At 33.5% G+C, this 16,866-nt stretch overlaps 2 protein-coding genes across 3 annotated transcripts; one reads left to right on the top strand and one right to left on the bottom strand.

Moving 5' to 3' along the window:
• Positions 1 to 1,657: 1,657 nt before the first annotated feature.
• Positions 1,658 to 7,549, top strand: LOC133699499 (transcription factor GTE11). Its single transcript, XM_062122761.1, has 7 exons — positions 1,658 to 2,443; positions 2,509 to 2,586; positions 2,966 to 3,209; positions 4,378 to 4,468; positions 5,534 to 5,672; positions 6,564 to 6,965; positions 7,162 to 7,549. Exons 1-7 carry the CDS (start codon positions 1,766 to 1,768, stop codon positions 7,363 to 7,365), a joined length of 1,836 nt encoding a protein of 611 aa, XP_061978745.1. The 5' UTR covers positions 1,658 to 1,765; the 3' UTR covers positions 7,366 to 7,549.
• An 854-nt stretch (positions 7,550 to 8,403) lies between these two features.
• Positions 8,404 to 14,200, bottom strand: LOC133699627 (YTH domain-containing protein ECT1-like). 2 transcript variants are annotated; one of them, XM_062122958.1, is made up of 10 exons: positions 14,004 to 14,200; positions 13,420 to 13,473; positions 13,237 to 13,283; positions 12,932 to 13,112; positions 11,886 to 11,950; positions 11,094 to 11,450; positions 10,270 to 10,812; positions 9,919 to 10,131; positions 9,133 to 9,303; positions 8,404 to 8,812 (listed from the first exon to the last, which is right to left on the bottom strand). In XM_062122958.1, the coding sequence occupies exons 2-10, from the start codon at positions 13,445 to 13,447 to the stop codon at positions 8,636 to 8,638; spliced, it is 1,782 nt and encodes a 593-aa protein (XP_061978942.1). In that variant the 5' UTR covers positions 13,448 to 13,473; positions 14,004 to 14,200; the 3' UTR covers positions 8,404 to 8,635. The 2 variants fall into 2 exon arrangements, with proteins under 2 accessions (XP_061978942.1, XP_061978943.1); XM_062122959.1 differs by having other exon boundaries at positions 12,932 to 13,109; positions 14,004 to 14,199.
• Between the last annotated feature and the right edge of the window lie 2,666 nt (positions 14,201 to 16,866).

The following is a 16,866-nucleotide window of genomic DNA, read 5'->3' as shown; positions in this document are numbered from 1 at the left end:
TTGTTGAATATTCTTACTATTTGATTCAAACAAAGCAGAAAACTGAAGTAATTGAAATCATGATGAAATTGAAGGGTAAGAGGAACCTAAATGGAAATTCTCTAATTATAGGGTTAGCTCAATGTTGATACTTTTTATTGTTGTGATTAAGGTAATATTTCAGAGTAGGGTAACAATTATTTTTTAAAATGTTTTTTATTTAAAAATATATAAAAATAATATTTTTTATTTTTAAAAATTATTTTTAATATTAGCATGTTAAAATAATCTAAAAAAATAAAAAAATAATTTCAAGCAATTTTTTTTTCAAAAAATCATGAAATGCTATTTTAACTATAAAAATGAATAGTTTTTAAAAAAGCAATTCCAAAATTATGATGACAATATTATAGTTTTGTGATTAATCAAGAAGGAAATGTAAAGAGAACTTGGATTTTTGATGCAATTGTTAACATACAGTTGAAATTATGTTTTTTAAAAATTTAAATATTTTTTATATTTCTAGATTGTTTTGATGTGCTGATGTTAATAAAAAAATATTTTGATGCATTTTAAGAAAAAATATTTTAAAAAATAATATTTGTGTTTTTAATCAAATATTTTTTTTTATATTTATTTTTTTATGTCATAGTACATTAATTAAAATGTAAAATATATTATATTTTCTTCCACTCAACTAAATATGTAATTTTCTTCCATTCAATTCCATTGCATTGGATGTGGTATGTTAAATACATGTGCATGCTATTGAAAAATTAAAGAGAAAAGGCCCAAAACTTGATTTCCATTTTTTTTTTAAAAAAAAAAACCAACGTTTTTCTTATAATCTCATGAAAATACTATTTAGTCCTTATGATGAATTCTTTTTTACAATAAGGTATTTGCATGATTACTTTTAATCATGTAGTTCTTCATCTTATAGCCTTTTTTTAGTGGTGCTTGTATTGTAATAAATCATTATAATTTTAATAATCCATTATATTACAATGTTTATAATTTCATAAAAAGAACAGAACTAGAGATATAGACAGAATTCTATTTATATATACAAGTTGGTATACAAGATAAAGCTAGTCACAATAATAAATTTGTTCTTATAAAAAAGAAGTAGGGTTTGTTAATGCAAAATCAAAAAGATAAAGTTGAGATTATTGAATATTTACAAGGAAATTATTGAAAAAATAAACAAATAATTGTCTTCAATTTCTATTTCCCCAAAAACTATCTTAATAAGAAATATATTATAAATTAAATCTATGTAAATTAATATAATTGAGACCATACAAATTTATTAATTAATCAATATATTATTTAAACTTTAATTTTTTTTTGTTTTACCCAGATATCCTCACATCTTTTTAAATGGTAAAATTAGTCTCGTTTGGGATTCGTGGCTGCCCTTCGTTATAAGTGCGCTTCTTAGAAATCGAACTTGTATTCTCATCCTTATAGGGATATAGTAATGTCTAAACCGCAAGAGCAACATTTTATTTGTAAAAACTTTAAATTTAAAATCGAACAAATATTATTTAAAAGGAATCATTTTTTTTGGAGTAAAGGAGCCATATAAATAAAAAGAAAAGTAGAGTGGTCACATAAGAAAATGTAAAAAATAGAGGGACGAAATAAATACACTAATCCATAAAATAAATAGTAGTCCTGTCTTTCTCTTAACAACAAACGAACGAACGACGCATCGCTTAGGTCTCTCTCTGCAAACGCCAAACTTTTACCGTTAGGGTTACTGATTTTGATTTCTTAGAAGATGAAGAAGCGAAAGAGAGCGAGGAAGAAAGGAAAAGCAGCGAAGCCAAAAGCCGAAGCTGCGGTGAGCGGTGGCGAGGGTTCTGCCGATGAAGAACAAACACTTATCAATTTAATCACTCTAAGCAGGGAAGATCATAATGATGATCATGATGGTGGTGGTGATGATGATGATGATGATGATAATCAATCTCCAATGGAGGTTAATACACCTTCTTCCACCGGAACCGACCAGCCATTGCATCTTGCAAGTATTAATCCTGATGGTTCTATCGATAAGGCTGCTGCCACGGCAGCATCAGGAGGAGGAGGAGGAGTAAAGGGTGTTGGGCGTGTGAAGGTTAAGCTAAAAAGTTCGAAGATTTTGGAGTCTCGGACTGATACGGACAGGAGTAGCCCAGTGCAGAACTTGGGGTTGGAGAAACAAGGTGAGGATAGTGGGAATTCGGTTGTTCCTGAAATTAAGATGTATGTTTCGAGGAGACCTGGGGGTATAAAGATTAAGTCTTCTTCGTCTACTAAGGTGTTGGGAGGAGCAGGAAGAGGAGGAGGTTCGAGCAGTGGTGATGTGGTGGTGGTGGAGGATGAGGATGAGGATGAGGGTTTGCCAAACAAGGAATTGGAGACGCCACATAAGGAGAATCGATATGATAAGAAAGAATTGGATTCTGCCTTATTGGTATGTTTGGAGTTTGTTTTTAGTTGTTATTTTTGTTTGTGTGTAATTGTTTATCCTATTTGTAGGTTATTAAGAAGGTGATGAAAATGGATGCAGCCGAACCCTTTAACGTTCCTGTCAATCCTGATGCTCTTGGAATACCTGTAAGTTGGTATCTTGATTATTATGGCGCGATGCTTTGTTGTTTTATGTTTGTTATGGAGTAGAGAGTTCTCATGTTAAGGACTCGATTTTGGGAAGATTAAGTTCCTATGCTGCTCAGCTATGGGTGTTATAGAGGAATGGTCTGAATGGATATCTTAGTTGACATTGCATGCAAATACATTGAAGAGGCCTTATATTTTAGTTGCAAGGTTTTCTTGAGAATTGAAACTATGTATTATCCGCCATCTTCTATATACATCCATACTGCCTAATAAGATTGTTTTTGAAAAATAAAAATCCATTGAGCTCTTTTTGTTCTGTATTGCTTGATATGTCCATATTTATCTATGGTATCAAAATGACTTTCCTCTTTTACAGGATTATTTTGATATCATAGATACACCAATGGACTTTGGAACAATCTGCAGCAATCTTGAGAAAGGTGACAAGTACATGAATTCAAAGGATGTCTACAAGGATGTTCAATACATTTGGTACAACTGTTTTAAGTATAACAGCAAAGGTGACTATATCTTGGATCTTATGAAGCGTGTTAAGAAGAATTTTATGAAGTATTGGACAACAGCTGGGTTATACACTGAACTATCAAAAGGAAGTAATGGTGAGGATCTTATGGCTTTGTTCTTTCCAATCAATTCATTTTTATTTTTCTTCATCATGTTGAGTCATGAGTGTACTTAACCCTTTTGCTCTCATACTTTCTGTTAACAATGCATGGCAACTCTAGGTCTAAAAGAGGAAATCTGTCTTCTACATCATGTGAACACTAATGCATTGTTTCTTTGGTTGGTTGTTTAAGCCGTTTAGCTGCCCATCAGACAAATTGGGTTTTTTGATTTCCTAACTTGCTCCATTGAAGAAAAAAATATCACCTCAAAAATAGGAGTTTTTGTTCTGTATAAGTCTATTATTTCCTGGTTTCTTTCGTTTTCTCCCTTTTCCAGATTATATGTTGTATTCTTTTAGGGTTGTAGAGCAATGAAGCTTATATCTTTCTTTTGGCATGATAGTTCAAGACCATTATGGTGTTGCGCTCCTCGCATGTATATTTCTAATATGACAAGTCATCTTATTTAAAATTTAGCAATATATCACCTATCAGTATTCTGACAACAGTTAGCTTGGTGACACACATCTATAATTATTTCTTGCTGATGATTAATGGATAAATGGGTGGCAAAGTTCCAATATTCAATGTATTTTAGAGCAGCCAATGAGTGCTTAGACAGCACTGAGTTACCTTTGTTAGATGATTTCTGTGTGGTATAATTTGTAACTAGCATCACTTGTCATGGTAGGTGCTAAGATGGTACAGCTCATCATTGTAATTGATCTAGACAAACATTTCTTTTCATTGTTTAGTATACCAGATCTAGTTTATTCCAGAAAATGTAGATTTTGAAGTGTTCACATGTTCATAGCAGAGATTGCATTGGCAATCGCTACACCCACTGCTGGGTTAAACAGGAAGTACCCAATTAGAAACCTAGGATTAGGGTTATTAATTCTGTTTCATGAAAGGCTGCATTTTGCTGTAAGTTAAAGTCCCATAGATATTCACTGTATCAATTTGTAATTAAGAAAATATATTTATCTGAGTTATACTTTATACTGACAGCTGAAATAGTTGATCAATATTCTTGTTTTCTGGTTCGTGCATGTTGGCTATTTTAGGCAACATGTGTTGCTGCTTAAAATATGGAACTCTCTTGTATTTAGGCTCCATATGCCAATGGTGATCCGAACACTATTTGTTTCCTTTATGGTAGGTGATGAAGGTGTTCATGGTGAGGATGTTGCAGCTTCTAGTCATGCACATAATAAAATTGTGCCACCGAAGAAGTCAAAAAAGCGTCATGGGTATGTTTCTGCAGGATACGTTTCTTTTTTCTGTTCTTGCATTGTCCTATTACTTCCTAGAAGTTGAGTATCCAAATTTTAGATGTCCATAAGGACCAATGGTAAACTAGCAGCATAAGTTTAACAGACAAGAATCAGTCAACTAATGAAGTGGAAGACAGTTACTTGTTGGACAATGAAAATCTGTGCTACATGTAGTTAATATGGGCCAGTTGCTAACACTGCTATTATTAGATTGTTCTTTCTTTTGTATTTTTTTTGGCTCATTCTAATAAATATTTTCTTGTATCACCCCTTCTCAAAAACTTTACCTCAAAATTTCTACTCCAGCAGTCTGAATTAACTTACCCTCACCTTTATGTCCGACTCTGGTCAATAAATAATAAGAAGTGTCCAACTTCCAATTATTCTTTTCTCTTCTAAATCCCTGGCTTCCAGTCATAGTGTCATTTGAGTTCTCAAAGAAGGCAGCCAGTTTAACATTTTTATATTTAATATGAAATGTTTTTTTAGGAAAAACAAGTTCTGGAGGCAACTTCCCACTTCAACATTCTGAGTTTTCCATTGAGTGATTAATAGAAAAGGTCCAAACCTTTCTTGGTTCCTTCCCATTGCATATTATGTATGCCAATTGACATCCTCCTTTGTAATTACACATATTGCCAAGGTGGATGGTCTTCTTCTATATGGAATTCCTGATAACACATTTGTCATTTTATTCATGACTCTGCTTGTTGCAACGTATTATAGTGAATTATTAGATTTCACTCTCTTAGTTTGTCATTTTACTCTGAAGGGTTCCCTTTTCTTTTGGAGTATATTCTTTAGTTTTCTTAGGAGCTGTATGTTATATCTTTGTCTAAGACCTGGCTTGATTAACTACTCATTTAATTTGTCTAAATTGGTAACTCAAGCAATGAAAGGGGTAGGGCGGGATGGGAAAGCATGGGCCCTGATAAATGGATATCATATTCGAATTTTTCTAGTCTCTCTTTTGAGTGCAGTAAGCAGGACTGAATATCATAAACTTGATTTTCATTTTATATGTGATTTTTCCTTTTGCAGAAGGCGCCATAAACTTGATTGTTTATGTGCCATATGTGTTCTAAAGCGCCGTAGAAGAGAGCGAGAAGAGAATGCTCGACTTGCTAAAGGCCAGATCGGAGTTTCTGATAATGAACTTGGTCAAGAGTTCAAGCAAGAGGTGCAGTAATGTTTTTAAACATTTATTGAAATTTCTTAAATGTGTGAAACAGTCCTGAAATAAGTGTTAACTATCCTGTGATTGGTAATGCTCTAGAATAAAATATATTAACATATAAGTAATAAGCTGGGTTGGTGTTTATCTTGGTTTTGAATCTGCACTTGGCTACCTAGCATGCTGTGCTTGTGGACAGAGATCAGTTCTGGATTTTGAAGTACTATTTTCCGTTGAATTTTCTAGAGTCACCATAAAGCTTTTGGTGATTTAAATTATGAATGTAGATATGCACGCTTGATTGCCTATGATAATGAACATTTGGTGTTACAAATGACCGTTCTGATTTTCACAGCATTTTCCCTGAGAAAATGATTCTCCTTTGGCTTTGCACAAACTCACGGTGCACTTCTGTTAGTCCAATAACATCCAATAATTGGATCCAGTTTTCTTTGCATATAACAGAAAAACAAAGATGAGGGGACTTTGCATTTGTAGCTTATATTGCATACAAATTGTCACAAGTTTGTTAAGAGTGCAAATGAGGTATCACAATAAGAAAAGACATCTAATCCTTTTCATTCAATTCTTCTCACGCTCTTCTTAACTCTGTTAAAAAAGGTTCTCATTTGGAAGAGTTTGCCTTGCTGTGGTTTATTCAAAATACTATCTTTTGTACAGCTAAACTAGAAAATGACATTATGACTGCCTAGAATGAGAGCATAGATTTTAATTAAAGTATGCTTGAGCTTGAAGTTCATTCTAATTAAGAACCCACTTTTTTTATATATTGAATTGTCTTTATTATCAAAGAGCAAATAGTTTGTGATGCTGTCAATTGAAAGAAAAACCTTTTGTTAAAGTTCATTCTATATATGTTCTTTTCTTCTGCTGAAGGAATCTTCACTTGCCGGAAGTCCTTGTGAGGATTCATCATCAAATATGGGTGAATCATTGGACCCAGATGCGTATGTTGAAGTGGAAGGAAAAGCACATGAGGGGAAAGTGGAGGTTACAGAAAGGCATCAGAGCCCTGTGGAGAAGCGAGAGGAGGAGGAGGAAGAGGAGGAGGAGGAGGACGATGAAGAAGAAGATGAAGACAATGAGATGGAGATTCAGAAGCAAGGGAAGGATGAATTACCAGAGAAATCACAGTTCGCTGATGGATCTGGGGAGGAGCCTAATCAACAACCTCAGCCTGTAATATCCGAAAATGCAAATATCCGTATACATATCCAGAAAGATGCATTAGTGCTGCAAGAGGAAGAAACTATGGCAGTTCAGCAAAATAAGCGCAAGGTATTGGAGTTTATGAACTAACTTTACATGGCAAATTTATGCACATGCAGCACTTTTGTGTGTATGCGGGGGTGTGAACAGGAAAAGCACTATGGTGCTTGTGATCGAATTTTACTATATATTTACACGTGTGAGATATGGCTAAAGATTCCATTGTTATTGTCATGTTATATGTACTGATTTTGTCTTGCTACAGTTGCAGGAATTGCAAGAAAGGGAAGAGAAGGTTAAAGTGTTTAAGAAATTCTACATTGAAAATCCCTTGCTTCTCAGCCTATGTGGAACTCTATTCCCTGACAATCAAAGATCTGTCTGGAGTGGACCTCACTCGCTGGTTCAGCATCGGGATTCTGGCCATACAAGTTCCATTCATGCTGCTATTGAGACGTTTATGAAGTAGGTTTTCATAGCTGTGTCAATACCTTGACCACCTCCGTCAAGTGATGAATTGATGCAGTTTTATACTATGGATAGACGTGACTAATCTCCAGTAGCCTTTCTGGGTATTACTCCTTGCTGTGAAAATACATGCTAAATACTCTAATGATTTATCATGCTGCAAGGATGATTTGATTAGCTCCTCACTCAGGTTGCTTTGCCATTTTCTATCACCAATATTATAAATGTTTTTCTCGAAAAGAAAATGACCAAATCCTTGAAAGAAAAAAAAAATCTAGTTCCATATTTTTCCATGCAAATTGAGGCCTTGACCTGCAGGTATATGCTATGTAAATCAAGGAAATATCTCTAGCGTTTGAAGAGATGATTTCTATTCCTATTTTATTTGATCACATGAAATATCAAAGTTATTAAACTTGTCTTGGATTATAAATTTATTTGGTAAATTAACTTGGGTTGTGATATATTTTTTTAAAAGAAAGGTTAAAAAAATGAAGAAGATTTGTTTGCATATAAACTATTCTTTTTCCTGAACAATTTTAAAGACATACCCTAAAGAAAATAGTAAACTGTTGAGTAATTGAGGATATTTAAAAGTGCAGTGGTGATTATTTTTTGAAGTATTTTTTTGTTTGGAATTATATCAAAATAATTTAAAAATAAAAAAAATTAAATAAATAAATTAAATTTTAATGAAAAATTGTATGAAACGAAATTACACAGCATGACAGCAATGCAATGCAGAAAAATTTGTGCATGTGGCAGAACCTGCATTGTCCTTGACAAAAAGGTTTGCAGGAAAAACTGCTAAACAGTTTCACTTTCATAATTACAATGGAGCTGCAATGATATCTTTACCAACCAAACCAAGCAACAGGCAGGCAGTAACATCTTATTAAACATGATAGCAAGGTGATGATTGCTTGGAGGATGCACTAATTCATGCTGGATATTATGCATACATGATTTGATTTTAATTCTTTGCCATTAAGGATCATACCTTGCTTTGTGGCTTTAGCGGGTATGTGAGAGACCAAGGTTCAAAACACAATCAAAATTAATTATTATTAGATAAATAAAATAAAAATAAAAAACTTCAAACCACCTGCTAACCATCTCCCTGATAAACTAAAAGAAGCTACTCACCTATAGGGGACAAAGCTCTTTAAATTGGCTTCAAATGAAATAAAATAGACAGCTCTCAAAAAGAAGGGATAAAAACTACTACAGCTACAGCACGGCAACAAACTTACTAATGCTCTAAAAAAAGCCTATGGTGCAGGAACAGGGGAGGCTGAATTTCCTATCGGCTTCTTTACAGAGTTACTCTTCTGGTTGTGACCATTGAGTGAGAGATTTTTAGTTAAATTGATCAGAGTCGAGGGATTGGTAGTTTTCTTGGTCCTTGAGTCATCTTCAGATATCTTTTCCTCAGCTGCTGTATGTTTCTGTGCAGAGGTATGAAACAATGTTACAAAATTTCTACACTCGGTAGATACATAAAGCATACAACTTCCTAGCCTGAATTTGGGGTGGGAGGAACATGGATAACAAGAATCGTAGCTGGTATGGACATGAGAATTAAAACCAGTATGCTATCTTGTTGTCATGGTCTTAGTCTCGGTTCAAAAACAATATGATTGCACGCAGGTGTTTCATAACAGAATTAGGGTAAACCAAAGATATCTGTATGAATTTTACATATAGTGGTTCAAAGTTTTTTTTTTAAAAGAGAGAAATAAACTAAAAAAGAGGACAAGGAACTTACAGGGAAATCACTGTTCTCAAATATTTCCATTCGCAAAGTTGCAGGTTTGTTGCTCTTTTTGGTATTAAGCTTCTCTCGATTTTCATAGAAGTTGAAGTCATCTAACATAGATGTTTTTGCAGAATAGCTCTTGAAAATATTAAGCATTTCCAAACCTTTCTCGAGTCCAATCTGCAAATTTACATGACGGTCTAGTCAGACCAACTGTGAAAACATTGAGCACAAGCAAAAGGTTTTATTTTGACCAGACTAGACACAAAATTCCATTTACAGGTAGGGCGTCTTGCAGAGATATCAAAGATTCAAATCTCAGATCCTAGTAGAGGGTGACAAACATCATTCGATTCCCCTCTCTTGAATGTTACCCTTAATAGGAGAAAAACACTAAATCCACAAAAGAAAATGCCATCAGCCAACAACTGGGATGAAAGAGCTATACTTTTTAGTTTCCAGTTGTTTTTAAATTCTTGTTCTTTTTATTTAGAAGCCTTTAGTCATTTCATGTGTTTATCAGATAACTTTTAATTAAGGATTTCTTCTCCTGCAAGGATTGAAATCAAAGCTTTTAGCTGGTATCATTGAGCCAGTAGGGCTTTTACAAGACTTCTTTGTTTTCTTCTTCCAACCCCATATCAAACAGAGGACATACAGCTATGATTTGGCTTGCATATTCAAGGAAACACGACAAATTGTGGAAACACAGGTTTAGTATACTTCATTCAAGGACCAGACCAGGTTCCACAAAGAGGTGCCACGTGCATTTAAATAAAAGAATATAGGAGATACCTCTTGAGTGTCCCGGCTGAAAGTTACAGAATGCCCATCGTTATTTTCAAGCACAATATGCCGCAGCTGACCGTTAGGAATGTCTTTTATTACATGCCACTTAACTGGGAAGAAACCATTCCACTTGTCAATTTGCCAAAAATCCATGTCTTTATTGAAGTCTACCTGACCAACCATCTCAGCTAAGCCAACAAACTGTCCACTTCCATTTACCTGACATTATAATAAACCAAGGGCACAACCAAACAGAAAAAAATGACTAGGTCATTTAAAGTATATAAGGGCATAATGAGTATTTAGAGAGATGACAAACTCTTCACAAAAAGAAAAAAAAATGTGTTTCCAACTTACTGAAAAAAAGAGGAAAATTGGACATTTGGTGCCGGTCTCACTTGAAACCTCTTCTGCATTGTGGAATGCTGCATCTAGCTTCTTATTGCCATTTGGGGTACTTGCCCATACATCATATTTAATGCTCTTGTGAATATCATCTTCATTGTAAGACTTGATAACAAAAAACTTGGCATTTGAATACTCAGTTTCAAAATCTGGTAAGTTGTATTGCTCCTTATGCATTGCAAATCCCAGCATGTCCTTCACTGAGGAGTCCAATGGAGCATTATTTTTTACCGAGTCGTCCAAAGGAGCATTTTTTATGGATGCCCTAGGACCACGAGTTAATTCAGTTTGGTTTTCAAAATCACCATTTCTATTGAATCTATCCCTTGGTTTGTTTCTGTAATTCCCATTCCACATTCTTACATTTTGCCTGTAGTTCAATGGACCACTGTGCGGGAATGGACCTTGTTTTTGGCCAGTAAATGGAGGAAACTTTCCCATAGGTTGGTATCCCTTGTAAAGGCCTGCTGAAAAATCTGAACCCAGCGGAGAAACCTGTAAATTGATTGGTCACATCAGCAAAACACTTTCAAAAAGAATCCCTTAACACAATGCATACCATACAAAGTTCAGTTATTCTTGAAACAGCTTTTATGATAAAATAAAGAAAGAAGTTCAAAGAATATTAAGAGTATCTAGAAATGGAAGGAAAAGAAATGTAGTTTCAAAAACTCAAGCAATTTCCGCTCAACAAAACCACTGCTCCAATAAAAATGAGAAAAATGCTAAAGATGATTTCTGGAAAAAATTAAACATGCTCCAAGAGGGTTATATACCTTGGTCATAGGTCTTGCAGGTTGTGTATACATAGGCTTGGAAAATTTGCTTCCAACGTTGCTATTAGATTTTACAGAGTTGAATCCACTTGACTTGGCAAAAGCAGTGGAACCTGTGCCACTTTTTCCATTTTCAAAACCAGCATTTCCATTTGAGACATCACCAACATATGTTGAATCCCATGAATAACAAGGCATGGTTTCTAATCCATAGGACACAGGATGCTGTAGATAACCAGAGGAAGAATAATATGGCTGTTGAGCAACACTTTGCCCCTCAACACCAACTACCGTCCCTGAAGCATATGGATAGCTAGGCCAATAATAAACCATTGAACCATTATCTGATTGCATACCCTGAAGAGGCAACCAATAAAGAGTATAAGACGTAATATTTCATCAGAAGGTGATGGCAGTAGTGATGATATGCAGTGGCAAAGCTAGAAATTTTTTTCAAGGGGGGCAGATTTTCCCAATGACAAGAAAAAAGAAAAGTTTGGGGGGGGGGGGGGCAATTCATACATTTTAATTTTGATCTGTGAGAAAAGATAAAAAAAAATATAAGGACTAAATGGGAAGTTCAAAAAATTAAGGGGGGCGGCCTTCTCTATAATGTAGCTTCTCCCCTAAAATATATGTAGTAGTAGTAGTATTACTCTATTGGATTTAGAAAAAAAACAGACAAGGCCCAAACTTTTGCAAACAGATTCAAAACTTCAAAGTCAATGTAAGTTGGGCCATTACAAGGTGATGACGCTCTGTGCTTCTACGTAAAAGTTAAGAGGAACATACTATATGAGAACCATCTGCTTGATAATAGCCATGATCATCCAATTGTGTGAAGGACCCACTATAGCCTGCAAAATAGAGTTAATTCTTCTAAAAAAACAAGTACAGTGATGACAAACAAAATGCTCAAATTATAAATTATAAATTGGAAATCAAAGGTGAATAAACCCAATGAAAATTTCCCAGTAAATGCAGACAGCTCCAAATAGTAAAAGAAGAAACTTCATGGTTATAAAAATTTATTGTAGTATTATTTTAGGCAAAGCATTAACAAAAAAAGGAATGCTTCTATGATGTCTATCAAATAAAGCAAAGAGGCCTGGGGCTATCTCAAATTACTACCCAACTTATACCCAGGTCACAGCAGTGATCTTGTTGAAAGTGCTTTTGACGTTAAATCAGTCAGTATATACCAGGTATCAATTAGGACAACCCCACTAGCCACCTGCTACCACCTTGACAACTAGAAAGAGTAGCAAATGTGATTTGCTCGCTAAACCTTTTGAGTAAGCAAGAGTAGCATATAAGCCACCACTAGATGCTCCAAATCCTGACCTGCTTATACTCATTGACCAAACCCCAGGCGATCCCATTAAATTAGTACTCTACAAGTACTCCTACGCTAAACCAAAGTCTGACCAGCAATCTGTTACTATTCCACATGCTACCCAGCCCAGAATGGAAACTGAGGATTGATTTTTAGTCTGACCAGCAATCATTTTTTTTCTATCCAACAGTAGCTTGGATTAATTAGACAACATCTTTTGATGTTCTCATGGTTGACAACATCCTAAGGTGAAGAATTTCCCTTTTCCACATAATTGCACAGTGTAGCGTAAAACATTCTGACCTTATGGCAACAAAGTATCATATCAACAATAGAGATCACAAAAATCCATCAACTTTCAGTTTCATTAAATACCTGAAAGAGTACCAAGTACACTACTTCGTTTAGCTGAAAACCTATTACCATAGTATATTTGCAATGGAGATTATAAATTTCCATGAATGCACATCTTAAGAACAAAAAAAACATTTTGACTACTAACCTGGGTATTGATAATTATAACTACTAGTAGGGGGGACAAAGGCAGCATGTGGCTCTTGATCATCCTCCTTTTTGGTGGTAGATGCAGCACTACCATTAACTTTGGTGTCAGAAGCACCACTCCCAGATGACAAAATGGTGGGAGTTGAATCTGATTGGATTCCATCTTTTCCAGAAACCTGCTTATAAAGAAAGAAAACATTAAAAAAAAAAGCCTTAGCCAAAGCTTTTTCATCCCATAATTCTATTATTCCGGCCAAGCCGATTTTAACTGAAAATAATGAAGGTAGGTCAAATGTAAAATACCACATTGTTGTCAACTGGTTTAGCAACAACAGGGTTTGGCTCCAATCCTGTCAAGACAGTCTCAGCTATATTAGATTATATAGTTAATGACTAACTCAAATCATCCATTATCAGATTTAATCAATCAAACAGGAACAGAAATCCAAGAAAAAAAAAGACTTGGGAGAAAGGAAGGAAGGGTACGTTTCTCGAGTTTGGTTTCGGTGGCCATTGTCGATCTTCAAAACTCAATTAACCCTACAAAAACAACAAGAACAACAAGCTGAGACACCCCTATATTTATTTATAGATATTAAACAAAAAATATTTCTTTTAGGACTGGAAATATCTTTGGAAATATTAAATTAATTTAAAAAAAAAAACATGAACTGAGTCACGTTATGCATCCAAGCGCATGCTAGCATAATGCACGAAACTGGATAAAAAAGGAGTTTCTCTGATTCTTTATGTTCTTTCATCACCACAACCATCGTTATTATTAGTAAAATCAAAGGGTAAAAATTCAATATTTTCCTAACCCCTTGATTGATTAGTGATTTCTCTCAAAACAGTTTTCATTTTTTTTCTTTTTGAGATATTATTCGCCAAAAGATTCGATTTTTTTTAAAGATATTTTAAAAACTTTGTTTGTTTTCTGAGAAAAAGAAGGGGGGCACCAGTAACCACAGAAACTTCAAAATTCAAAAAGAAAACGAGAGAGCACTGAAGTTTCAAATTTTCAGAACTGTGAATGAATTCTTAGGAGAGGAAAAAAAAAAGAAACGGACCTTAAAGAAAAACCGGATCGGGGCCGACCCGAAATCGAGAGACCCGATCTAACCGAAACAGAAATGCTCTCTCCTTCGAGTTTTTTTTTTTCGGAGAAAGATAGAGGAGAATGGAAGAAGAGAAGGGTGTGGCGGATTTGGAGTGAAGGAGGTAGGAGTAGTAGTAGGGGTTATGGAGTGAAGGAGAGATCGTACGGCTTAGATTAGATCCCATGTTTTGTAATAACTATTATTAACCCTTGGATGTAGGGGTTAGCGGCTGCTTAACAGGTTCCTTCTCTTCAAACGTCAGTCGATAGAAAAAGTAAGATTTTTTAGAAACTTAAGTTTAGTCCCTAATGTATTAAATCATTATCAATTGAGTCTAAAAGTGTTTTAATTGATTATGAAAACATTTCAAAAGGCATAAATTCAATTCAATTTTATCATATTAAAATTTATTTCAAACATATGAATTTAATTAAGTAAACAAATCACTTAATAAATCTGTTATTATATCCAAACTACTATTCTTTTAGAAATACATGTATAAATTGCATTTTAAATTATTTTGCTTGCATCGAATAACACATTATTTAATTATTATTTCGGATTAAAAAATATAAATAGAAGAGACATGTTTTCTCAGCACTTTGTATGAAAATTCATTCTAAAGTTTTTGAAATATAAATTTTTTTTATATTTATATTTTTTCAACCAAACACATTTTTATTAATATTATTTTCATCTTTTTTGTTTAATGAGAGTAACTAAACATTACCATATAAATTGTGTTCTATTTTATTTTATAGTAGTGTGGTATTCATTTTTATACGTAGCTCCAATAAAAAAAAAAGTATATTCATATATAGTGGAATACATATACACTGTTCATACCAGAGATGAAGCCATATTAACACGACCTAATTGAAGAGGGGGAAAATCAAAATTCTCCTTCTCCCATGTTGTTGTTTATTGGAATAGTTATTTTTTATATATATTCTAACATTGAATTTACTTAAAATTCGATTAGGGTTATTATAGTCTTAAAAAATATCATAGCATTGGATTGATACTCAGTTTTATGATCGTTTATTTTTTTATTATATAATTAAATAAAAAATAGTCTATTATATTGTTAAATAAAAGATTATTCCAAGAAAAAACATAATTATTATGAATTGGGTTTCAAATTTTATTTCAATTACTTTCAATGGGGTTATAATAATTTGAACTTTGATCAATAATCATAGGACAAACCATTAATCCCTCACCTAATCTAGAAACTTGTGTGTGCTTTAAAAAATTAAAACAGGTGATGCATGAGGTGTTGATCCACATCCAGTATACAAATACATGTGTCATATGTACAAAAAGAATGCATGTTGATAATAAAAATGATGCACAAAAAGCAGTAAAATCTTAAAGCATAAAGAAAATAAAAATGTATATACTAAAAAAACACAACATCAGACAAAAAGACAAAGTTTAGTCCACAAAAAGTCTCTAATAGATTTGTCATTTTGTTGCATGTGTATGGTGATCATTCTCCTAAGTTGGGATTATCATGAATGATGTAGGTGGAAATAATGATAAATTCTTATCTTTTATCAATAAAACAAGGGGAATAAAAGTCGCCACCTGGTCAATAAGTTGTTGAAGATTTGGTGGTGCGAGAGCTAGGATATCTATTATAGAAAGGAGATCAATAGCTCGTCCCATTCTAAGAGTGTCCTAATTATTTGCCATCAATGATGATAAATAGGAAAAATAATTAAACAATAAAGTTATTTATGACTTTTTTATTAGTTCCCCGCAAATGACGCCATTAATGATATTCTAAAATCCAAGATATATAAATAATAGTTTATTTAGTGTTTAGAATAGTGATTAATTAATATGTCCAGGTAGTTGACTTTCTTCTATATAGTCAGGGAACACTAAACTAATGGTAGAAGCTCAAGTAACTGCAAAGCAGTCCCAATCGAGAAGACTTAAAGACCTTCTGATGATAAAGTCAGTATCTTTATGGGAAAGATAATAAATAACTTAAAAGAGCTTTAATTTCAAAGAACACAGATGTTTGTTCTTGAGTTTTAAGATGATTAATGCTCTAAAATCTATGAAAGTTTTTCTTAAGAGATGAAAAATTCTAAACCCTTACCTAGATGGTTTAAAGGGTATTTATACCCCTTGAACCTTATTGTTTTCAGGAAAAAAAAGGGCTAAAAAGTCCTTTGCTTTTCGTGGCATTAACGAGGAACAAATATTCATTACATATAATTAAATAAGATAGTAAGTAAGACACATTGGGTATGACTGATTGCGAAGCCCAGGTGTTTTAGGGCTGACATATTCACCAGATATATATCACCTTGGGTTTTGTTGATTGTTAAACCCAAGTGTTTTTTGATCTAGCACGTTCGCCAGACCCATGTCGTTTTAAGACCTTTTAATTTATAAAAAATTAGGTAAAAAACTATTGACTCATCATAATTAATTTTTATTAAATTTTTAACCTTTTAACTATCAAAATTTACTATAAAAAAAGAGTGTGGAGGAAGAGTTCCTAACTTGAATTTTTCATATTTTTTCACATTCTTTCTCACCTTATTTTTAGTGTTTTCATTCTCTTCTATGCTTTGATTTTTTCTCCAAAATCTAGAGTTTAGGTTCATACTTTATTGAGAGATGTTTGAGTTTTTTTATTTTGATTTAAGGAACTTGTTTAGAAGTGCATTTAAACTAAGGTGATGTTGTTGAAATACTAGGAGAAATATTACAAACATTGTAGTTGCACAAGTGAGGAACAATAAACCCTTAAGGACAAATAATTCATCATTAACAACAATAAAAGTTTCATTCCTTTAAAGTGTTTCAACAA

The sequence above is a fragment of the Populus nigra genome, chromosome 7 (genome assembly GCF_951802175.1).
Source record: "Populus nigra chromosome 7, ddPopNigr1.1, whole genome shotgun sequence".
NCBI classification, from domain to species: domain Eukaryota; kingdom Viridiplantae; phylum Streptophyta; class Magnoliopsida; order Malpighiales; family Salicaceae; genus Populus; species Populus nigra.
Note: the sequence above shows the minus strand (reverse complement) of the source record. Positions and strands in the feature narration are given on the sequence as shown.

Coding starts and splice junctions, on each gene's coding strand:
- LOC133699627 (XM_062122958.1), bottom strand. CDS start 13,447: ATGGCCACCGAAACCAAACTCGAGAAAC. Junction 13,284..13,419: donor CGAAACCAAACTCGAGAAAC/GTACCCTTCCTT, acceptor CTGTCTTGACAG/GATTGGAGCCAAACCCTGTT. Junction 11,951..12,931: donor TTATAATTATCAATACCCAG/GTTAGTAGTCAA, acceptor TCTATTTTGCAG/GCTATAGTGGGTCCTTCACA.
- LOC133699499 (XM_062122761.1), top strand. CDS start 1,766: ATGAAGAAGCGAAAGAGAGCGAGGAAGAAAGGAAAAGCAGCGAAGCCA. Junction 2,444..2,508: donor AATTGGATTCTGCCTTATTG/GTATGTTTGGAG, acceptor TCCTATTTGTAG/GTTATTAAGAAGGTGATGAA. Junction 5,673..6,563: donor GTCAAGAGTTCAAGCAAGAG/GTGCAGTAATGT, acceptor CTTCTGCTGAAG/GAATCTTCACTTGCCGGAAG.